We start from the raw sequence: 24279 nt of genomic DNA on the forward strand, positions 1-24279 counted from the left end.
ACTCATTATGTAACCCAAGCTGGCTTTCACTTTACTACACTCCTGCCTCAGCCTCAGAATGCTGGAATTGCATGCATTATACCTGGCAAAATTTTAACTTTTACAGAAATATTTCTTGTGTTGGTGAGGTAACTCAGCAGGTAAAGCAAATGGCTGTGTAGCCTGGTGACCTGAATTCAGTCCCTACAAAGTGGAATGAGAAAACTAATTCCCATAAGGTGTCATTTCATATCCACTCACATACCATGATGCACATATGTGCACACACACAGTAAATACATAAATCTGTAGACAGTCATTTGATGGTAACTAGGTAATCAGAGACCAAAGATTTAGAACATCAAATGAAATGTTGAATGAGAAACTATTAAGTTCTAAATGTGTTCACACTATTATGCAAATTTAATTTACTAACCTTAAGCCTAAACATGAAATGTTTCTGATAGATTTACATATGAGTAATAACTACATAATAATAACAACAAACTATTAAAAAGCTCTTATCCTAAAATAATTTCTATTATTTTTCAGAGTTTCTTACCTACTGCATACAGGTATTTTCTTGCTTTCTTCCGAGGTCGAACTTTGGATGTCTGCAGAAAACTACAAAACTTGTTCTCTTTGGGAGACTTGCAGACCTCACAATATTCTTTCAGAAGTGTTTGCAATGCAACTCGAAGATTAAAATCAGATACTCCTAAACAGTATTTAAAAAGACAATGTTTTAAAAGACTTTCAGAGAGTACTGAAAAGACACATTTCCTGGCCAGTCAGAGCAGCACAAGCTGTTAATCACTGCACTCAGGAGGCAGAGGCATGAGGATCTCTTCAAGTTCCAGGTTAGCTTGGTATAAATAGTGAGAAACAGTCTCAAAAAAGAAAAACAAACAAAACAAAACAGCAACTAAAAACAAGGAAAATACCGTCATCATCGGTGTTGGAGAGAGGGTTAAGGGAGTATTCTGCTCTTGCAGAGGATCTGTTCCCAGTTTATAATTTTACCTCAAATCGATCCATATCCATGGCCACCCACACCCTGGAGGCACCCACACTTATATGTACATACACACATACAGTCATAACATTACTTAAGATAAAAATCCTTAAAGGGGGGCTAGAGGGATGGTTCAGCGGTTAAGAGCCTGGTTGCTCTTCTAGAGGACCTGGGTTCAATTTCTAACACCTACATGGCAGCTCACAATTCTCTATAACTCTAGTTCTAAGGAATCCAACACCTTCACACAGACATACATGTAACCAAAACACCAATGCACACAAAATAAATAAATCTTTAAAATATAAATCCTTAAAAAACAAAAACCCAAACTTATTTATCAAGCAACAGATTGTTTATTACAATAAAAAATATTGTTTTTAGCACTGCTGCTAAGGGATATACTTTCCTTAAATCTATCCAAATGTTTTAAAGAGGACAGTGAGATGACTCACCAGGTAAAGGCATCTGCTGCCAAGTCTGAAGACCTCATTTGTCTATAGAAACCTACATCGTGAAAGAAGAGAACCAACTCCTCAGATTGTCTGCCGACCTCCACTCATAATGAGGTATATATGCTCGAGCTCCCACACACACACACACACACACACAAACACACACCAAAAATGTGATTTAGAGGCTTTTAAAAAATATTTTTAAAAACAATGCCGGGCAGGGGAGGCAGAGGCAGGGGGATTTCTGTGAGTTTGAGGTCAGCCTGGACTACAGAGTGAGTTCCAGGACAGCTAAAGTTACAGAGAAACCCTGTAAAAAAAAAAAAAAAAGGCAGTGGTGGCACACACCTTCAATCCCAGAACTCAGGAGGTAAAAGCGGAAAGATTTCTGTGACTTGGAGGCCAGCCTGATCTACATAGTGAGTTCCAGGTCAGCAAGGGCTATATAGAAAAACCCCTCTTGGGCTGGAGAGATGGCTCAGTTGTTAAGAGCACTGACTGCTCTTCCAGAGGTCCTGAGTTCAATTCCCAGCAACCACATGGTGGCTCACAACCATCTATGATGAGACCCAGCGCCCCCTCCTGACCTGCAGGCACACATGGAAGGAATGCTGTACACATAATAAATAAATAAATAAATCTTTAATATATATATATATAAAAAAAAAAGAAAAACCCCTCTTGAAAAACAACAAAAAATTGCACTCGTGTATACTTTCCAAATAAAGATGAAAAAATGAACTAAGTACACACTTATCAGGGCCAGGTTCAGTGGGAAGGCACTTTCCTTGTGAGTACCTGGGTTCAAGCTGCTGGGCGGTGGTGGCGCACACCTTTGATCCCAGCACTCTGGAGGCAGAGGCAGGCAGGTCTCTGTGAATTCAAGGCCAGCCTGGTCTACCAGAGCTAGTTCTAGGTCAGACTCCAAAGCTACAGAGAAACCCTGTCTTGAAAAAAACAAAAAAAAAAAAAAACCTGGGTTCAAGACTCAACACTAAAAAACACCACTATCTAAGAAAATGCTGATTAGTCAAGGGTTATTTATAAAATCAAATAACAAAAAGAAAATATATTTTTGTTATAAATCTTCAAAAATGATAAGACAGGGGGTTGGAGAGATGGCTCAGAAGTTAAAAACACTGGCTGTTCTTCCCATGAGTTCAAAGAACACTGGCTGTTCTACCCATGAGTTCAATTCCCAGCAACAACATGGTAGCTCATAACTACCTATAATGAGATCTGGTGCCCTCTGTCATGCAAGCAGAATACTGTGTACACAATAAACAAATAAATTAAAAAAATGATAAGACAAAGCAAGAAACAAATTAAAAATCTTTTTTCTTTTCTTTTCTTTCTTGTTTGTTTTGGTTTTGGTTTTTCAAACACAGGGTTTCTCTGTGTAGCTTTGGATGTCCTGGAACTCATTCTGTAGACCAAAGCTATCCTCAAACTCACTCACAGAGATCTGCTTGCCTCTGCTGGTATTAAAGGTATGTGCACACATACACACAAATGTAAGAAAAAGTGTAAGAGAAAACATTTATTTAAAAAAAATACAAGTTGGGGCTGGAGAGATGGCTCAGAGGTTAAGAGCTCTTCCTGAGGTCCTGAGTTCCCAACAACCACATGGTGGCTCACAACCATCTGTAATGATATCTGGTGCCCTCTTCTGGCCTGCAGGCATACATGGAGGCTGAACACAGTGTAACACATAATACATAATACACATAATATTGAACACATAATAAACAAATAAATCGTTAAAAAAAAAATAAGGGCATGTGCCACCATCGCCCAGCAAAAATCTTTTAAATTTTTACAAATAATTTTATTTATGTATCTGGGTACTTTGTGTGCATGCGTATCTGTGCACCATGTGTGCCTGTCTACCGATCGGTGTTTCTTTTTTTTTTTTTAAATATTTATTTATTTATTTATTTATTATGTACACAATATTCTGTCTGTGTGTATGCCTTCAGGCCAGAAGAGGATACCAGACTCCATTACAGATGGTTGTGAGCCACCATGTGATTGCTGGGAATTGAACTCAGGACCTTTGGAAGAGCAGGCAATGCTTTTAACCTCTGAGCCATCTCTCCAGCCCTACCAATCGGTGTTTCAAGTCCCACTTTGTCTTCTTAGCGCTGCATCTCCTCTATACTCCTGTTTCATAAAATTTATATTTTTCAAGTAACTCTATTGTCTTGAGTTTCAAGAGGAATGCGTTTCTGTAAATGGCTAATCTCCCCCTCTCCCGCCTAACTTCCCACCCAGGCTGAATTCTTCAATTTCTTTTTCTTCTTTTCCTTGGAATCTACTTCAATAGATGTAATTTTTTTTATCTTGTTTACATGGCCTCCCTGCTCTGACAAAGAGCTAATTCTCCCTCTCACTCTTTTTATCTTAGTACAAGTACTTTGTATTCTGCAGTATAAAGTTTGAGCTAGACAAGTTGTATTCTCACTGTCCTTCTAGCCTGAAACATGAGGACAGTGAAATAAGTCCTGCTAGGGCTGATGTCCTTACTCTGCATAAACCTAGTGCCACACTTATGAGGAGCAAACCTCCACTGAGCTCTACCCCAACCACGATACTGTACTGATTATTTTTTTCCTCAATTTTCTCTGCTTTGCGTTTCAGTTTTTTTTTTGGTTTTTTTTTGTTTGTTTTTGTTTTTGTTTTTGTTTTTTGAGACAGGGTTTCTCTGTAGCTTTGGAGCCTGTCCTGGAGCTAGCTCTTGTAGACCAGGCTGGTCTCGAACTCACAGAGATCCACCTGCCTCTGCCTCCTGAGTGCTGGGATTAAAGGCATGCGCCACCACCGCCCAGCACCCCCCAAATTTTTCATTGTTTAGCTGGGCATGGTGGCACACACACACATACACACACACACGTGTGGCAGGTTCAAAAAAGATGACTCCCAAATGATATTTAAAAGTACTAAGAAATTGCACACAAAATACTTCCCAAAGTGAAGGAAAATTAAACTTATTTTGTTTGTTTTTGAAGAAGTTTCTGTTTGAGACAGGACCATACTTCTTAGTCCAGGCTGGCTAGAACTCACTAAGTAGTCTAGACTGGCCTCAAATTGGCAGTTGATTGTTTTGTCTTTGCCACCGGTGTACTGGGGTTACACAATGCACCCCCACACTCACAAGAACTTTAAAAAAGAAAGAAAATATGGTAGAATCTAATAAAAAACAACAAAGTTCAAAACAAAACAACAATAATACCAGCAAGAACAGTGCAAGAATTCTTAAGGCATTCAACCAGAAAAAAAAGAAATCACTGAAAATAAAAACAAACTATGTCTTACAGGTTGGCGAGAAGGCTCAGTGCGTCACAGCATTTACCACCAAGTCTGAAGAACCCAAGTTCAATCCTTGAGACCCACAAGGTAGAAGAAAAGAATCCACACCTACAAGTTGTCCTCTGACCTTCACATGCGTTCTCATAACCCAAGGCCAACCCTACAAAATAACATAACCCCCCCCCCACAAAAAAAACCTATGCCTTACCAAATTCAAAAAGAACAGAAATATCATCATAACTAAGTAATATTATACTAACCTAAATTTAATTTTAAGAAGCAACACCCAGGAATTTTCAAATTGAAAGGATTCAGGAACTAAAAAAGTCATGTTTGCCGGGCAGTGGTGGCACACACACTTAATCCTAGCACTTGGGAGGCAGAGGTAGGCAGATCTTGGAGTTTGAGGCCAGCCTGACCTACAGCACAAGTTCCAGGATAGGCTCTGATGCTATACAGAAAAACCCTGTCTTGAAACAAAAAACCAACCATGTTCTTCTAGAAAAAAAGGTGTAGTGGTGTATGCTTTTAATTCAAGCGTTCAGGAGGCTGAGGCAGGTGGATCTCTGTGAGTTAGAGGCCAGCCTGGTCTACAAAGAAAATTCCAGGACAATCAAAGTTCCATAGAGAGACCCTATCTCAAAAAAACAAGCTAAAACAACAGAAAGAAGTACGTGATAAAATTCGATCAAAAGACAAAGTAAAACATATATAAGAAAGTCCAGCCAACCCATGGAGCTCAACAGTTAAGAACACTTAAAGTTTTTGAAGAAGGACTAAGGTCAGTTCTTAGAGCCCAGAGGGGGGCTCATCTGTAACTCCAGTTTCAGAGAATCTGACCCCTCCTCCTCTTTTTGCCTCCTTAGGCACCAGGCATACACATGCTACACAGACAAAATACCCATACACAAAAATTTAAATAATAAAAAGTAATGTTTAATCTGGCCAACCCAAACAATGAATAAAAAAGGAAAATATGGTAATGGAAATACCATACTGGAAGCTGAATATGGTGTTATGTGCCTGTAATCCAGCACCTGTGAGATGGGAGTCAGGAGGAACAGAGTGTGAGATCATTCTTCACTATATATTGAGTTAATGACCAACGTGAGCTACATGTGATCCTGTCTTAAACACACAAAGCATAACTGATAATGGTCAGCATCAAAATCATCTGAATAATGAGATAAAGGCAAAGAGCCAAGGGACTCAGGATTGCAAACATAAAAATAAATGATGCCTATAAACCTTGAGCGTCTTGACAGAAAAGTAGATGGAAAGAAAAACAAAAATGCTAAGTGCCCAATTTTTCTTAGCAGAGAGTTGTTATTGTTTAAAATTAAAACTATAATTTTTGTTTGTTTTTCGAGACAGGATTTCTTTGTGTTGCCCTGGCTGTTCTGGAACTCGCTCTGTAGTCTGGACTGGCCTCCAATGATCCATGTACCTCTGCCTCCCAAGAGCTGAAATTAAAAGTATGTGCCAAACCTAAAGTGTTGTTATTGTTTTAAGACAGTCTTGCATTATATCCCATTCCAGACTGTAACTTGCTATGTCACTCAGTCTGACCTCAAATGGCAATCCTGTGTCAGCCCAAGTGCTAGGTGTCAAACTGGTTATTCATGTGTGACTGACTCTATCATTAGGTGGTGATCTTTGCTATAATATGGACTGAACCCTTGCTTTTTCATATACTCCATCATTGAACTACAGTCAAAGACCAGCTGTTAAGTTATTGCGGTTTTTAAAGATTTATTTCATTTTAATCATGTGTGTGGCCGGGCGATGGTGGCGCACGCCTTTAATCCCAGCACTCGGGAGGCAGAGGCAGGCGGATCTCTGTGAGTTCGAGGCCAGCCTGGTCTACAAGAGCTAGTTCCAGGACAGGAACCAAAAGCTACGGAGAATCACCAAAAAAAAAAAAAAAAAAAAAAAAAAAAAAAGTGTGCCATCACCAAAAAAAAAAAAAAAAAAAAAAAGCTACGGAGAAACCCTGTCTGGAAAAATCAAAAAAAAAAAAAATCATGTGTGTGTTACCTTTCTACTCCTGTACTTCAGAACCAGAAACCCCACCACGAAAAGTGGGAGTTTCAGCCAGCCTAGACTACACATTAAAATGAAAAATCCCCAACAACTAAAAAACAAAGAAGAAAATACAACCTGAAAATGATTCAAAGTTTACACAAAAGTCATAATACAATATCAATATAAAACTCAAGTTAAGCCGGGTGGTGGTGGGGCAGATCTTTAATCCCAGCACTCAGGAGGCAGAGGCAGGCAGATCTCTGCGAGTTAGAGGCCAGCCTGGTCTACAGAGTGAATTCCAGGACAGCCAGGGTTACATAATGAGACCCTGTTTTGAGAAAACTACAACAAAAAAAATCAAACAAACCTCAAGTTATAGCTATAGGACTTGCAGCCATGTATCAAGTTTTGATTTTGTTTGTGGTATATAAAAGGATGGCTTCTTTGTTGATGTATTATCTATTAATTAATTAATTTATTTATTGGAGTCACGAACTTGCCAGATAGCCCAAGTTAGGCTGGAACTTGCTATGTAAACCAGTCTGGCTTCAAACACAATCTCTCAGCTTCCCAAGAGGAGGGTATGGGGTGAGTGGGTGTGCTACAGGCCTGTGACACCACACAAGATTATATATTTTTATGTAGCATGTATGTATGTATTTATTTAATGTGCACGGATTCTTTTCCTGCATATATATCTGTGCACCACTTCCATGCCTGGTGCCCAAGGATGCCAGATGAGATTCTCTGGAACTAGAGTTACAGATGGTTGTGAGTCACACCATTTGTGTTCTGGGAATCAAATCTGCTCTTAACCACTGAACCAGCTCTCTAGGGAGCCCCAGCCTCATCACTAACCCCTAAACAGATACTAAGTTTTGGTGAATATTTTAAAATTCTAATAGGAAAGATTTATTTTGGCTCACAATTTGAGGGTGCAGAACGGCGTGGCACTGAGGCATAGTGGCAGCAGTGTGAGGGTGGTCATTCCACCTCTTCAATCATTAAGCAAAGAATGCTTAATCCCAGCACTCGAAAGGCAGAGGCAGGGGATCTCTGTGTCTATAGAGCTAGTTCCAGGAAAGGTTCCAAAGATATAGAGAAATCCTGTCTTGAAGAAACCAAACAACAGAAACAAAAAAACCAAAAATTAAACAAACATACAAAAAAAGAAAAGAAGCCAGGTGGTGGTGGCTCACGCCTTTAGTCCCAGCACTCTCTGTGAGTTCGAGACCAGCCTGGTCTACAAGAGCTAGTTCCAGGACAGGCTCCAAAGCCACAGGGAAACCCTGTCTCGAAAAACCAAAAAAAAAAAGACAGGTGGTGGTGGCACACACCTTGAATCCCAGCATTTTCAAGGCAGAGACAAGCAGATCTTCATGAGCTTGAGGCCAATCTGGTTTACAATCAAGGCTACACAGAGAAACCCTGTCTTAAAAACATACACACACACACACACACAAACACAAAGAAAATTTTAGAAATCAACGAATCTTACATATAGTAAAACAGTTACCTTCTATGTACTTTAAAAGCCTCTGAGATGGTAATAAAGGGAATCGAATTGGATCTAACACTTCTACCACATGTTTTCTTCTCTTTCCCAGGTCCTTCAGAATCCACTGCATTGCAGCTAAGAAGACTTGGTATTCATCTTCAATGCTAAGTTCCTCACTTCGTAAAATTTTGATTAGCTGATCTTTCGTAAGTGCCAGAAACTCTTCTCCACTATGAACCTCCAAGAAATGGACATGAATATAGTTTTCTGTAAATTCCAAAAGATCATGGCAAGCAATTTGCTCAGAGAACTGGAAGAGTCCAATGCAGTTCTGTGGATCAATTTGTCCTTTTAGAAAGTCACAGCAAAGACTGACAACTTCGGTCAACTGTAGCATGTCTGCTGCAACAATCAACTCCTGAACATTATTCACAGCTATGTTCACTAGTCCTAAGGAAATAGGAAGATAAAATAGTCAATAAGTCAAAACAAGCATTTGGCTTAATATTTTACTTCACTTCAATAATAGTTTAATTTTCACAGAGTAGAAATTAAGTAAACAGGATATATGGGAAAAATACAAAATTTAAATGCCAATGATATTTAACATTCATGGAACAACTAGATCAGTGTGGTAGTTCATGTCTTTAATCTACCAGCACTTGAGAGGCAGAGACAGAGGATCTCAGTGAGTTCAAGGCCAGCTTGATACTACAAAGTGAGTTCTAGGACAGTCAGTGTTACAAAATGAGACCCCATATCAAACAAAACAAAACACAATCCAACAATATTTATGGAACAACTATACTAAACCATTCACAGTTTTAGTCGCTTTATATTCATTTAACCTTCACTATAATCCTAGCTAGTAGACATAAATTTTATTATTGGATTAAGTAAACAGACTTAGGAAGTTTAAATCGCTCTTCTCCAAATTGTATGACAGAAAGGCTGGAGAGGTGGCTAAGCAGAAGAGCATTTGCTGGTCTTGTAGAGGACTCAGGGTTCGGTTCCTAGCACCTACAGGACAACTCACGGTGGCCTGTAACTCCAGTTCCCACAGCCAAATCCCTGTCTGGCTACTAAAGATGCTGCATACATGTGATGCACACACATACATGCAGGAAAAACGCATACACAGAACAGAAAAACTAATAACTCTTCAAAAATTTTTTGAAAAAAGTATATGATTAAGCAGATATGACTGACATTAAAACCAATCCTTTGTTTGTTTGCTGAGACTAAGTCTCACTATATGGAGCAAACTGGCTTCCAACTTCCAATCTTTTCTCTGCACCCAGGGTGCTGGGTTTAAAAAAGTTCACGCTACATCCAGGTAAAATTCATACTTTCAACACAGATTATATGCAATTAACAAACTTACTGAGGTACTGCGGAGAGGGAAGAAAGCAGGTTTACTATACTCACTTATGATAAAATGTCATACAATGTTAAGTTTTTAAATATAAGGCATAATAAAGACTCTATAACACATGAGAAGCTACTAAATATTTGGATTTCTTCCCCTAAAGACTCCATGTTAAGTTGGGGGCATAGTCCCCAGCCCCTAGCATCTGTCCCAGCCTCCCTGACCTGGGAGTTGCTTTGGTCTGGACTCCAAATCCCAGCATGCCAGGTCCTGACCCTCCAGGACCACTCCCACAGAATATTTATGTGAACTCCCAAAAGAGGAACTTATCCCTTTTATAACAGTCACTGCATTGAACTATCTGTCCCAGCACTTGGGAGGCCATCCTGGTCTACAAATCGAGTTTCAGTACAGCTAGGCTGTTACACAGAGAAACCTTGTCTTGGGCGGGAGGGAGATTATATATATTAAAGTTTGTGTAGGCATGACTTGCCTTCTCTATGCCCAATGATCTAATCAAACCAGATGTTCGAAAAAGTTATTTATGAGTAAAAAGCCAGTGATTAAAGTAACAGGAAAAATAATAAAGACAAATTGAGATTTAAAAGTATAGGATCATATGATTAGCAGGGGGAGACACACACACACATAATGGCTGCAGAAGAAATTTTATTACTGATTTCTGAAAATTTCCAAGAATTTTTTTTTTTTTTGATTTTCGAGACAGGGTTTCTCCATAGCTTTTGGTTCCTGTCCTGGAACTAGCTCTTGTAGACCAGGCTGGCCTCGAACTCACAGAGATCCGCCTGCCTCTGCCTCCTGAGTGCTGAGATTAAAGGTGTGCGCCACCACCGCCCGGCATAATTTTGTATTTTCTCAAATATAAACAGTATGCATTTAAAATGTTTATTTTATGTATATGTGTGTTAGTATATGTTTTACACCATGAACATACAGGAGCTAGAACTACAGTGGGTGCTGGGAACCAAACCTGGATCTTCTGAAAGAAGAGTCAGTACTCCGAACCACAGAGCCATTTCCAGCCTCAAATATCATGCACTTAAAAACCAAAACACTTGGGGCTGGAGAGATGGAGAGTGGTTAGGAGCATTGCCTGCTCTTCCAAAGGTTCTGAGTTCAATTCCCAGCAACCACATGGTGGCTCACAACCATCTGTAATGAGGTCTGGTGCCCTCTTCTGGCTTGCAGACATACATGCAGACAGAATATTGTATACATAATAAATAAATAAATAAATAAATAAATAAAGTATTGATAAAAAAAAAACACTTTATTGGGTCATGTAAATATTTCTCCCAAGTAGTTTCTTTTTTAATTTTTTTAAACTATCCTTCACCTCTTCCGTGTGTGTGTGTGTGTGTGTGTGTGTGTGTTTAAGACTGAACTCAGGTCAAGAGGCTTGGTAGTAAGGTAGCAAGCACCTTTACCCACTGAGCCATCTCACTTGAGCCTTCTACATAATTTCTTAAAGAGAACTAGTATATTCTCAAAACTAGAACAAATAAAGTAATTGTTTCCATTTTTTTCTAACTATAAAAGTAATTAAGGGCTGGAGAGATGACTCAAAAGTTAAATGCTCCTGCACTTCCTGAGGACACGTCTTCAGTTCCCAGAACACACAGTGGCTCATAACCTTCTGTAATTCCAATTCTAGGAGATCCAATGCCCTCTTCTGATCTTCACACAGATAACTCCATGCAAGTGGTTTACTTACACACAGGTAGGCAAAACATTCACATAAAATAAAAGTTAATACACTTTAAGCTGGGTGGTGGTGGTGTGATGGAGGAAGGTCATTGGCTAATAAAGGCACTGCCCTGGCCCATTTTATTGGTTAGAGGATAGGTGGGAGGAGTAAACAGAACAAAATGCTGGGAGGAAGAGGAAGTGAGCTCAGAGACTCCACAGTTCTCTCGGGAGCAGACGCCTCAGAGAGAGACGCCATGCCCTGCTCCCGGGATGAAGCTCCGACCCAGGATGGACATAGGCTAGAATCTCCCCGGTAAGCGCACCTTGGGGTGCCATACACAGATGATTAGAAATGGGTTAAATTAATATGTGAGAATTAGCCTAGAAGAGAATGGGCCAAGCGGTGTTTAAAAGAATACAGTGTCCATGTAATTATTTCGGGGCATAAGCTAGCCGGGCGGGCGGCTGGGGGGCTGGGGACGCAGGGCCGCTGCCCTTATTACTACAGTGGTGCCCACCTTTAATCCCAGCACCCAGGAGGTAGCAACAGGCAGATTTGGGTGAGTTTGAGGACAGACTGGTCTACAAAATGAGTTCCAGGGCAGTCAGGGCTATACAAAGAAACCCTGTCTTGAACACCAAAAACAAAAACAATATTTACAAATAAAGAAACATCTACAAGTTACTTTGGTCATGGTATTTTATCACAGCAAGAGAAAAGTGCTACATAGATATACCTGTGTAAATGAAGTCCAGAAGTAACTGAAAGATTCCAGCTTCAACTCCTAGAATCTGTACAACATCTCTTGAGGACTCTTTCATTCCTCCAGCGAACAAAGCTGCGAAGTATGGACTGCTCGCAGCCAGAACCAGCCGGTGAACGTGAAAGGTTTCCTTCCCGACCTGCAGCTGTACATCACAGAAACGCTGGCCAATTCTCATTTTGTTGATTTGGGCCAAGATGAGCTGGGCATGTTTATCAGAGGAAAATGAGCTATCGCCAGCCTTGGCACACTCGTCCTTAGACATGATGACCACAGGTTAATTAAAGAGACTCTTGCCCATTATTTGCTTCTACCCTGAGAAATAAAACACAAAGATCAAACATATCTTTTTGTTAATATATTTTCTATTCCCATATAGATGAAACATTCTCTATCATTTAATTAGGATCGTAAAACACATACCAAACAAACAAGAGCTATACCGTATGGTATGACTTCTAAGATGCTTTTTGGTACTGGAATGTGTACACCAAAGGATGCTTCACAGAAGAAAGAAGCACTAAATTGGGCACTAAAAGATAAATAGAAGAACAGTCATAAACCCCTCCTTGGGTAAAGAAAGGAAGGTGCAAAGGCAAAAGTTTTATCACAACAGTCAGGAAGTAGACATCCTAGGCAGGATGAACTTCTAAAAATCAACTGTGACCAGCGCAAATGTCTGCTTAAAATCTTTCAGTCTGGGGCTGGAGAGATGGCTCAGCGGTTAAGAGCATTGCCTGCTCTTCCAAAGGTCCTGAGTTCAATTCCCAGCAACCACATGGTGGCTCACAACCATCTGTAATGGGGTCTGGTGCCTTCTTCTGGCCAGTAGGCATACACACAGACAGAACGTTGTATACATAATAAATAAATAAATATATTTAAAAAAAATCTTTCAGTCTGCATGCTTCCCTCAACATAGAAAGCCTTTGGGGATCCTTGTTATAACCCAAGACTGTTCAAATATAACTTTTCCACACAACATTTTTCTGTTTCTGTCCTCTAGACTTGGTGATCATCCTAACCTACCTATGTTATAGCTTATATTACACTCAACCTTGTTAGATATCCCTGCCATCTTAATCCCAGCTTACACACATTCACAAATACACCAATTTCTTGAAAGATAGTCCCTTCAGGACAGGGACTGGCTTCTATTGCTATAGGATCAGTCTCCAACATATATTAGCATTTCAAATGTTTGTGAAATAAGAAAAAACAAAAGGCTTGGGTTTTTGTTTTGTGAGACAAGGGTCGCAAACTTGTATTGACCCTCCTTCCCTGACACCCTAGTGCTGGGATTGCAGACATGTGCTGTGATATGTGACTCAATTGTTAGCTTCTGCACAAATTATGGCAACTGTAGTTTTGGTTTTGTTTCTCTAAGACAGGATCTCACCATATAGCCTTGGCCAGACTGGAACTCACTATGTAGACTTCCCTCAAACTCAAAACAATCCATCTGCTTCTGCCTTCTGAGTGCTGGGAGTAAAGGTCTATGCCACCATACCTTATCCTCAATTGTAATTATTATAATATCTAAGAGATGAAAAGAAAAAGATAATCTGCCGGGCAGTGGTGGCGCACGCCTTTAATCCCAGCACTCAGGAGGCAGAGGCAGGCGGATCTCTGTGAGTTCGAGGCCAGCCTGGTCTACAAGAGCTAGTTCCAGGACAGGCACCAAAAACTTCAGAGAAACCCTGTCTCGAAAATCCAAAAAAAAAAAAAAAAAAAAAAAAAAAAAAAGAAAAAGAAAAAGATAATCTCTGAGGTCACAGAAAAGGAAACTATCAGACTTTCCCCAGCATCAGTATATCGGCAGTCTCATGTTTATTTATTCTAAGCCTAGGGTTGTTCCTACCATATCATACTGCATAGAAATGATCAGACCAAGTTGTAGAGAATGGAACCCAAGTACAGAAACTTGAACCTAAATCTTTATAGGTTTAACAAAATAAACATGTCAATAGTCATTTCAGAACTCTTGGGTTCTTCAAGTAGGCATGAAGTAGGAGATAACAAAAATACAATTCTATTATTATTATATTATATATATATATTTTTTTTTTTTGGGTTTTTCGAGACAGAGTTTCTCTGCGGTTTTGGAGCCTGTCCTGGAAATAGCTCTTGTAGACCAGGCTGGTCTCGAACTCACAAGAGATCCACCTGCTTCTGCCTCCTGAGTGCTGGGATTAAAGGCGTGCGCCACCAACGCCTGGCTTCTTATTATTTTTTATGTCACCAACAAAAATTGCAGATAAGCAACATTATAGACTGCAATGAGAATCAAAGGGATAAATTTAAGTTACTGAATAAATCATGAATTCTTACAACATAAGATGGGCAGATATAGCAGAGGAACTGTTAAGGTTATCAAGGTCTTGTACTTTGGCATGAAGAAATATTAGTAATAAAATTGACAGAACTGTTGTAAGCTAGCATTTAAAAAAATTGTTCATGGAGCTGGAGAGATGGCTCAGAGGCTGAAAGCACTGGCTGCTCTTCCAGAGGACCTGGGTTCAATTCCCAGTAACCACATGGCAGCTCACAACTGTCTGTAACTCCAGTTCCAGGGCTTCTGACACCCTCACGCAGACATACATGTTGGCAAAACACCAATGACACAGAATAAAGCAAACGAAAAACTAGTTCAGAATATAGAACTCTGTCAAAATTATCAGTAAAAACAGGCTGGGGCTGGGTGTGGTGCAGAGGCCGGCAGATCTTAGTTCCAGGCCAGCCAAGACTGGTGAGACTTTGTCTTAATAATAATAAAACTGATACTTATGGCTATCTAGAAACTTTGAGAGGCTTGAAGGGAGTCACTAAAATTTCACTTCAGCATGTACTCGATGCCAACATCTTACAAGCAAGTCTATTTCCCTCCACGTAGAAATTCGACCTGTATGGATCTCTGTGAATTCAAGGCTCTGTGAATTCAAGGCTCCAAAGCTACAGAAAAACCCTGTCTCGAAAAACCAAAAAGAAAAAGAAATTCGACCCGTAGATGTTACTAAACATAGTTTGGCTATCAGGCTTGTTTGTGCTTTGTTTTTTTCCCCTGGTAGAAGATTTTGAACCCCTGAGGTGTGATGCCAGGTTTCCTACGTTTCTCTCTTACTGAAGGTATCAAAACACAGCCACTAAGTCAAAATAGCTCCTGTTACAAGAAACAGTTTACTAAATATCACTCTGGCAGTAGAGCCTAATGTTTGGGGCCACCCTCCTGAGTAAATGCTGATTCCATCCCACTGCCAGTGAAGTGCCTCATCCCAAAATGTGGCAGAGAAATGATTGTACATAACAGGAAAGGCATAGTTCTGAGATAGTGCCTAGGGATCTAAGGCCTATGTCTCAACAGGTCCAACTTGAAAAGTCGTTTATTAGCCAACGATGGACAGGACACGATCAGGGTAACCAAAGAGGACTTATGTTTTGGTGGCCTCGATTTCCCTCTCAACAGCATCTGAAAGTTGATTCAGTAAGGAGGCCAGAACTCCAGCTGAGCATCAAAACTGATGACTCTTTGCGGTGACTGAGTTGGAGGCTGTAGCTAGCTTTCTCCCTCAGCTGATCGACACTAAAGGCAGAAAATCAACTCGATGCTATTGACGGCGCAGGCAAGTAAGGAACTCAGGCCACAAAGCCGGCAGAAAATCAGGGACCGGGCCGGCTTTGGGTTTCCCAGTGGGGGTGGGGAGAGCAGAGAACGCTGCGGCGACGGCGACTTCACTTGGGCAGTCAGAGGGCCTCCGGAGGTGGCAGGAGAAAAGCCGAGGAAAAGTGCGTTCCAAAGCACCAGTCACTGGCATCTTCCCTGTCCGGGGAGCCGGACACGAGACGCTCCCAAACCCGTGAGAAACACACACCGGACGCAGGCCCCGCTTACCCGCCGCGTCCCTTCCCGCAGGCGCCCTCAGAGCCTCTGCGCACGCAGTCGCGGGTGGCAGCGGAGGGGGCGGGGACAGTTCGCAGTGACCGGCGGCCGTGACCGCTGAAGGCGCAGCCTCTCTGCGCGGGGGCGGGGCGGGGCCTTCTACTGCGCGTGCTCCGCTTCTGGGTCCGCCTCCTCACAGCCGTGGGCGCTGGAGACCTGGGAAGTCGCTCGCTGGCTGCAGTCGGGACTTCTGGAAGCCCCCGTCCATCTTTGGTTTGGTTCTCAGGGTGCGCTCCCCTGGTCCGCTGTATGTACATTTTCTGTTCTTGATGTGTCCCGGGCCAGCCACCGATGTCAGCGTTGAGGATTCTCTAACCGTTTATTGGCTCTTCTGGAACTTGTTTTGTAGACCAGGCCGGCCATGAACTCACAGAAATCCACCCGAATGCTGGGACTAAAGGCGTGCGCCACCACTGCCAGGTCCCGAACTATTTTTTAAGATTTTAATTTTAAATGTGTGTCTTAACTGTAGGTTTGTGCATGTAAATGCAATACCCATGGAGGTCAGAAGAGGGCCGCAGATCCCCTGATGCTGGAGTTACAAGCTGGGAACAACTCAATTTAAGTGAAGTGGACTCTTTGTCTGGAGTTGTGGCACAGGCATATAATCCCAGCACTCAGGAGGGTTTCTGTGAATTGGAGGCTAGTCCAGTCTACATAGTGAGTTCCAGGACAACTAGGACTAGGTGGAGAGACCCTTTCTCAAAAATAACAGGTATAACAGAGAGAGAGAGATGCTTTCTTAGACATTGTGCCATCTTCTCTCCAACCCTCAAACTTCTTGTTTTTAAGTCCTGACCTACTGCACAAATATTTTACATCAAACACATACCATGTGTTTGTATATACAGATGTATAAGCTAAAACAAATTGTTCACAATACTATGTTTACATTTATCCCACAGGTTTTCAATTTCTGCTTTACATTTCATTATGAAAAATGCAAAAAAAAATCTGCAAAAAGTTGCAAAAATTTTGTTGAGGACATAGAAAAAGTAAAAGGAGCTGGGCGGTGGTGGCGCATGCCTTTTATCATTGTCCTCTGGAGGCAGGGGAAGGCGGATCTCTTGAGTTCGAAGCCAGCTTGGTCTACAGAGCAAGTTCCAAGACAGCCAGGAATATACAAAGAAATCCTGTCTCGAAACCTTTCCCTCCAAACTCGAAATTACAAAATTTTCAGGAAAATGGGTAGACTTAAATATATAATAGTAAGGAAAGTCACAGAATCTCAGAAAGGAAAGGCCCATGTTTTCCCTCATATGCAGGATCTAGTCAGTAATATACCTCCGATGCAAACCGCTGTACATACGGTACAGTGTAAATAGAACATAGAAAGGAGAACAAGAAAGGCTACATATGAAAGAGGATATAAAACTAGGTTTTTTTTCTGATTCTAATTTGTGTTGGATTTTTTTTTTTCATTTTTGGTGGTTGCTGAAAGCAGAAAAATATATTCTATAGAGAAAGTGTAGAATCCAATATGAAATTCCACAGCTGCAGAATAGCTACTCTAACTGTATAGAAGTTGCTGAGATGTTAGACTTTGGGTCTGGCTAATTTTAATGTATGATGTTTATTCTATTTAGAAAGCTTGTTTTTATAATAAAGTTTATAATTTTTTAAAAAACAATGAAGGACTGGAATATGCTATAATAGGCATGAAGATTGTACACTACGTGATAAGCCCATCATAAAAAATACATTGTATAGTTACATTAATATGAAATATTTAGAATAGGCAAATAGACAGAAACATACTAAATCAGCTGTTACAAGAGACTGAGGGAAGAAGCGACTGGTAAAGAGTACAGCATTTCTTTTAGTACAAGGAAAATATCTTGGAGTTAGGTAGTGTTGGCATTTGCATGACCGTGGAAACAGACTAAAAGAAATGATTGGCCCGTATGCCGTAAGGGAGTAAACGTTATGGCATGTGAGTTATAGCTCAATAAAAGCTGCCGTGCCTGTTTAATGGTAGACTGCGTTATTTCTGGGCTCAGGGATCGCCAGTGACTTTCCATTTCTTCTAGAGCCAAAGTCAATTTCTCCCAATGTATAGAGTCTGTAGAGGGGAGCCGAAGGGTAAGAGCTATCGTGCAGCCCATCCTGTGATGGTGCTTTCCTTTCACCCCAGCACTCAGGAGGCAGAACTATGTGATCTCTGTGCTTTGGAGGCCAACATCGTCTACAAAGTGTGTTCCAGGACAGCCAGGGCTCTTTACCCAGAGAAAGCATATCTCAAAAACCTTAAAAAAATAATAATAGTAATAAATAATAATATTAATCATAGAGCTATCTTGCAGAGGATCCAGTTTCACTTTCTAGCACCCACATGGTAACTCACCACCATCTGTGACCCCAGGGACTCCAACAAGGACATACATGGTGCACATACATGCATATAGGCAAAGGAGTCATACCAAACAAACAAACAAACAAACAGTTTGTTTTCTTATTGGTGTATTCTCCAGACCTTATGCACACTTCTGCTTGGCATTTTGCACTCTAGATTGTTCTTATATAAGCTATTCTTTTTTGTTCCCTTCACATCTGTTTCTTCAGATTTTACCTTTTCAAGTGAGACCATAATGGTATTCTCATTTTAAAGTATAACATCTCTCCCCATATTCTCTTCTATATTTGTCATCATAAATGTATTGTCTTAGGGTAACTTTTGATGCAATGAAACACCATGGGAAGGAAAGGATTTATTTCACTCACAGTTCCATATAACAGCTCATCAAAGTCAGTGAGGGCAGGAACTCACGCGGAGCAGGAACCTGGAGGCAGGAACTGATGCAGAGGCCGTGGAGGAGTTCTATTCACTATTTACTTGCTCCCCATGGCTTGCTCAGCCTAATCAGCCTGCTCAGCCTGAGTTTTTATAGAACCCAGGACTACCAGCCTAAGGTTTCTTCACCCACGGTGGACTGGGCTCTCTCCCATGAATCACTAAATAAGAGAATGCCCTACAGGTTTGTCCACAGCCCGTCTCATGGAGACATTTCCTCAGTTGAGGCCCCCTCCTCTCTGATGACTCTAGCTTATGTCAAATTGACATAGCTAGTACACTTATTGTCATTTCATATACTAGCTTTTTTATTTATTATATACAATATTCTGTCTGTGTGTATTCCTGCAGGCCGGAAGAGGGCACCAGACCTCTTTACAGATGGTTGTGAGCCACCATGTGGTTGCCGGGAATTGAACTCAGGACCTTTGGAAGGGCAGGCAATGCTCTTAACCACTGAGCCATCTCTCCAGCCCCCACATACTAGTTTTTAAAAAAGATTTAATCTTTAATCTCTTTGTAGCTCTGGCTGTCCTGGAACTTGCTCTGTAGATCAGACTGGGCTCAAATTCAGAGATCTGGCTGCTTCTGCCTCCTGAGTGCTAGGATTAAAGGTGTATACCACCACTGCTTTGCAAGATTTTCAGTTATTTGTATGTGTGTCTCTGTGTGGTTATGTGCACATGAGTGCAGATGCCTGCAGAGGCCTCAGGCATTGGAGCTGCTAGAGATGGAGTTATAGACAGTCATGAGCTGCCTGAAGTAGGTGTTAGAATTTGAACTCTGGTCCTCAGGAACAGCAGTATATGCCCTTAACCACTGAGACATCGCTTCAGTCCAGGTATTTCTTGTTAATATATTTATTGACAATCTTCCCATATCCAAGCATGGACTCCCCATCATTCCTGTAATCTGTATTACTATATCCTTGCTGCCTAGGATGAGCACATGGAAGATGCTCAATAGCCCTTAAGTGAATGAACATTTGACTTTTTTTGCCTCATCTTCTATCACTTAGTTAGAGGCATCCTCCCACAAGCCGAATTATATTAGCTTCTTGTTTAAAATTCTTCAGCAGATGCCCTTTATCTTCAGAAAGAAAGGCAAAGAGACTTTTAAAAGTAGAAGACAGAGCCAGCGATGGTGGCATATGCCTTTAATTACAGCACCCTGGAGGCAGAGGCAGGTCGATCTTTGTGAGTTGAAGGCCAGCCTGGGCTACAGATCAAGTTCCAAGACAGCCAGGACTACACAAAGAACTCTGCCTCGACAAAAACAGAAAAAAAAAAAGTAGAAGCCAGAGTTAGAGTGTTTTGGTTCAAATATTGCTATACCACTGCATGCCTTTGGACAATTAAAACAAATTTTGTTTAATTCATTTTATTGTTTGTTTGAGACAAGTTCTCACTATGTATCCCTGGCTATCCTAGAACTTACTCTGTAGACCAGGCTGGAGTTGAACTCATAGAGATCTCCCTGCCTCTGCCTCCTAAGTGCTGAGATTAGAGGTGTACACCACCATGCCTATAAAAAAAGTTGAAGATTTTATTTTTATATATGTGCATGTGACTGTGTATTTGGGCACCTGTGTAGATCAGAAAACGATGTTGGATTTCCTTGGAATTCAAGCTACAGGGTATGGTGAGTCCTGTGTTATAGGAGCTAGGAACTCTATAAGAGTAGCAAGTGCTCTAAACCGCTGAGTCATCTCTCCAATCCCTTGGTCAAGCTGGTTAAATTTATTGATAAAATAGAAACAGAGTACATGCTTTAAAGTTGTTGTGGTAATCAAATAGCTTATTTTTATTTTGATGTTCATGTGTGAGTTGCCTACATGTAAGTCAGATATCTTGGGACTAGAGTTACAGATGGTTATGAGCTGTCATGTGGGCACCCACTCACACATACCCATATACTCACAAAATAAAAAAGAAATAAGTGAAAATAAATAAAAATGAAGGTCTGGAGAGATGGCTCAGCAGTTGAGAGCACTTACTCCTGCTGAGAACCAAGTTTGGTTCCCAGCACCCATATGGTAGCTCACATCATCTATAACTTCAGTTCCAGGGGACCCAACACCCTCTTCTTAACGCCAGGGGCCCCAGGCTTTCATGTGGTACACATGCATGGAAACAGGCAAGACACTCATAAATATAGAATTAAATAATAAACGTAAAAGAACAAATTTTAAAATTTAAAAACTGAATGAAAACTAATAATTAAAAATATTTCAGGTTCACCTTGTGGTTTCTTGTCTCACACCTGACATCATCCATTGCTCAGACATCTTTTCTAATGGAAAATGGCGTTTAGAGTTGGGCACCACAGAGGACTGCTAGATAGAGTTAGAATATGTATTATCTTCAGAAGATTCTGGGTTAGTAATGTCCACTTTTTGGATAATAACATTTTCTTGGGCTGAGTGTGGTGGCATATACCTATAATGATTACTGGCAAGAGAATGCTAAATCCAATGCTAACCTGGGATACACAGAAATACCCTGTCTCAGAAGTAAACAAATAAAACAATCCTTGGTTTTAGAAAACCATATTAATAAGTAAGGGAGTACAGACTTCCTAATTATTCTACTTCACAAAAGCTACTCTAAAAATGCTTCAATCAAAAGTGAAGTTCTCTCTTTCTTACATTGATGTGGAATTTCCCTCTGTATGCTGTGATTGCCATTGATTAATAAAGAAACTGCTTTGGACCTATAGCAGGGCAGAACTTAGATAGTCAGAGAAAACTAAACTGACTGCTGGGAGAAAGGAGGTGGAGTCAGAAGCCATGGAGCCGCTGCCAGAGACAAACATGGCGAAACCTTGCCAGTAGCCCATGAACCTCATTGTAAAATATAAAATAATGGAGATGGGTTAATTCTAGATGTAAGAGCTAGCTAGCCATATGATTAAGTAATTGGTCAAGCAGTGATTTAAATAATATAGTTTCTGTGTGATTATTTCAGGGCTGAGCAGCCCTGAAACAAACAAACGGAGGGCAGCCAGGAACCAACAAATGGCCTCCCTACAACGTTACATTTTTCCTGAAAACGTAATAGTTTGAGGGAGAAGTGGTGAGTCTGTAAGAAAATTTAATAAGAAAAAAAAACTTGCTTAACCCAGGGCATGGTGATGCATATTTGTAACCTCAGCACTTGAGAGGCTCAAGAGCAGGAAGTGCGCTTAACTGATGAGCTACTGCTCCAAGAACATTAAAATAATAATGTTTTTAAAAACATTAAAAACCAAAACCAAAATAAGCATAAATAAAAGAGCTTGTTTTCAAGTTTGGATGCAAAAATTGCTGTAAAACTATCAGAGGCAGAGGTGGAGGCAAAGCAAAATCGTTTGAATTAACCAAAGAAATGTATAACTCTGAAATGCAAAGAAGAAAGAAAATAATGTGGTGGTTTCCCAGAGAAGAAGATTAAGAAAAGGAACAGTCCACAAGCTATTATACACAATGCCTTCTGCTTGGTTTTAGTTCTCAGCCCAGAAGGGCTCATTCATTCTGCAGAGTCATTGTATATATTCCTTCGAGAAGTAAATCAATAGCAAAGCCAAGGATAAGTAGTTTATTTGCACAAGAAGAGAACTGAACTCAAAGTTCATAGTCGGCCATTGTCTTTACTTCCCTCATACCTCAGACCTCCTTGAATCCTGGCTAAAGAGGACGCTTGGTTTTCACTGTTATCTCGCATTCATGGTTTTCTTTTGGTTGAACAGGGGAGAAGTGAATGCAGCCTGGATACCTTGTGATCTGGATTATATCTCCTCTAGAGGTCAGTTCCAGTGCTTCCGGGAGCTGGGTTTAGCCAGAAAATCATCCCCTAACGCTATATTTTTCCAAATGAGCCTTTTCTCCCACAAAGTGCTTTCCAAAGACAATTAAGTGTCTGTTTCATGGGTATTTGTTCTCAACCTGGCTGCCTTTCAGAATCACCCAGGGTTTTTAATTACACTGTACTTAATCTCCAGAACTACTGATTACATTTGTATAGAGCAGAATACAGCTTTCTCTCTTTCTTATTTGTTTTGTTTTTTTCTTGACAGGATTTCTCTGTGTAGCCCTAACTGTCCTGGAAATCTTTCTGTGGAGCAGGCTAGCCCTAAACTCACTGAGATCTGCCTACTTCTGCCTCCTGAGTGCTGGGATTAAAGACACAGGTCACCACAGCCCCATAAATTTAAATTTTTGTCCATTATTTTATGTGTATGGTTGTTTGACTGCATATTTATTGTTATACCAGTGCATGTCTTGTGCCCTTACAGCCACTGGAATCCCTGGGAGTTACAGAAAACTGAAAACCACCATGTGGATGCTAGGAGTTGAACCTGGGTCCTCTGGAAGAGCAGCCACTGCTCTTAACCACTGAGTCATCTCTGCAGACCCACCCTGGTTTCTTTAGGTCAGTTGTCTCAGCTCATTCGTACTGTATTCAGAGATCTAGACCTTTCTATTGCTCTGATAACTGGCTAGGGTCACACGACACTCTGGAACTTTCTGTAATCACTTGGTATATTTCCATGTTACTCTAGGGAACAGCAGAATCTTGTTACTTCCTCCCTGACTACCCTGGGAATAGGGTATAGAGGCCACAGACTTGTTTACCTAAGAACACCACCAAAACATCTCTATTTGGACTTGCTGCCTTTGGTATCCTCTATCTAAAAGGATGCCAAGGTTCACGTTGTAATTGGATTCTCTCCAGGACTGAAGTTTCTGCCATAACCACGCCCCGTCAATCAAGCCTGGACTCAATCCAACCTCCTTGCTTCCCCTCAACTCTTTTCTACTTCCTGTACTCCAAGCTAGTTGTAGGCACAGGAAGCTTGCTCTTCTCCATCATGTGTTCTTTCAGTCAAAGTTTTAACTCTGAAAACCAAGATCCATAGTTTTGGGTTTGTCATTTTTTTTCTGAACATAGGAAGTGAAGCCATGAGTTCACTGAAATGTAAGAGAAAAAAGGAAGGCCTGGAATGTAAGAGAAAGTCTAATTCACTTATTCTCCTATAAATTTGGATCAATAATTTTAGTATCTAAGTGTCTTCTAGAAAAAATATTGATATTTTCATACCCAGGAACTGAGGACATCCAGGTCTCTTGCTGGGCTGAGGAACTTAATACTTGAGTCTGATGGGGAGGGAGTCCTAGAGTTACTTTTGCCTTCTCTCTATCAGAGCTGAACCAGGACTTACTGCACTTACCTGAAATTTTCTGCTTACAAATATTTATTTCCCCAGCTCATACAAGTTTTCTTGGGTAAATTTCCAGGAAGAGAGAGAATTGTGTGTGAGAAGGATAGCTAAATTCTTGGACTCTGCTGAAAGAGAAGCTTGTTTTCTGCCAGGCAGTGGTGGTGCACGCCTTTAATCCCAGCACTCGGGGGCAGAGACAGGCAGAACTCTGTGAGTTCGAGGCCAGCC

At 40.8% G+C, this 24279-nt stretch overlaps 1 protein-coding gene and 1 long non-coding RNA gene across 5 annotated transcripts in view; one reads left to right on the forward strand and one right to left on the reverse strand.

Annotated features, from left to right (window-relative positions):
* LOC121448840 (intracisternal A particle-promoted polypeptide) overlaps positions 1–16143 on the reverse strand; it is a 42893-nt gene extending 26750 nt beyond the window's left edge. The window contains exons 1-5 of one of the 4 annotated variants that reach the window (XM_041653092.1): positions 16014–16060; positions 12548–12656; positions 12098–12439; positions 8300–8731; positions 542–697 (exon numbers count right to left, since the gene is read on the reverse strand). In XM_041653092.1, coding sequence (XP_041509026.1) covers positions 542–697; positions 8300–8731; positions 12098–12389 — 880 coding nt within the window. In that variant the 5' untranslated portion in view covers positions 12390–12439; positions 12548–12656; positions 16014–16060. Of the gene's footprint in view, positions 1–541; positions 698–8299; positions 8732–12097; positions 12440–12547; positions 12657–16013 lie in introns of all 4 variants that reach the window. The other 3 variants (XM_041653088.1, XM_041653091.1, XM_041653090.1) reach the window with 3 other exon arrangements.
* Positions 16144–16219: 76 nt separating this feature from the next.
* On the forward strand, positions 16220–23690 carry LOC121447940. Its single transcript, XR_005974316.1, has 5 exons — positions 16220–16308; positions 22579–22634; positions 22906–23019; positions 23125–23261; positions 23392–23690. It is a non-coding gene; the product is annotated as an uncharacterized LOC121447940 (long non-coding RNA).
* Positions 23691–24279: the final 589 nt, after the last annotated feature.

Source organism: Microtus oregoni, unplaced genomic scaffold (assembly GCF_018167655.1).
Source record: "Microtus oregoni isolate MIOR12 unplaced genomic scaffold, Mior012 000005F_ref0000423, whole genome shotgun sequence".
NCBI lineage: Eukaryota > Metazoa > Chordata > Mammalia > Rodentia > Cricetidae > Microtus > Microtus oregoni.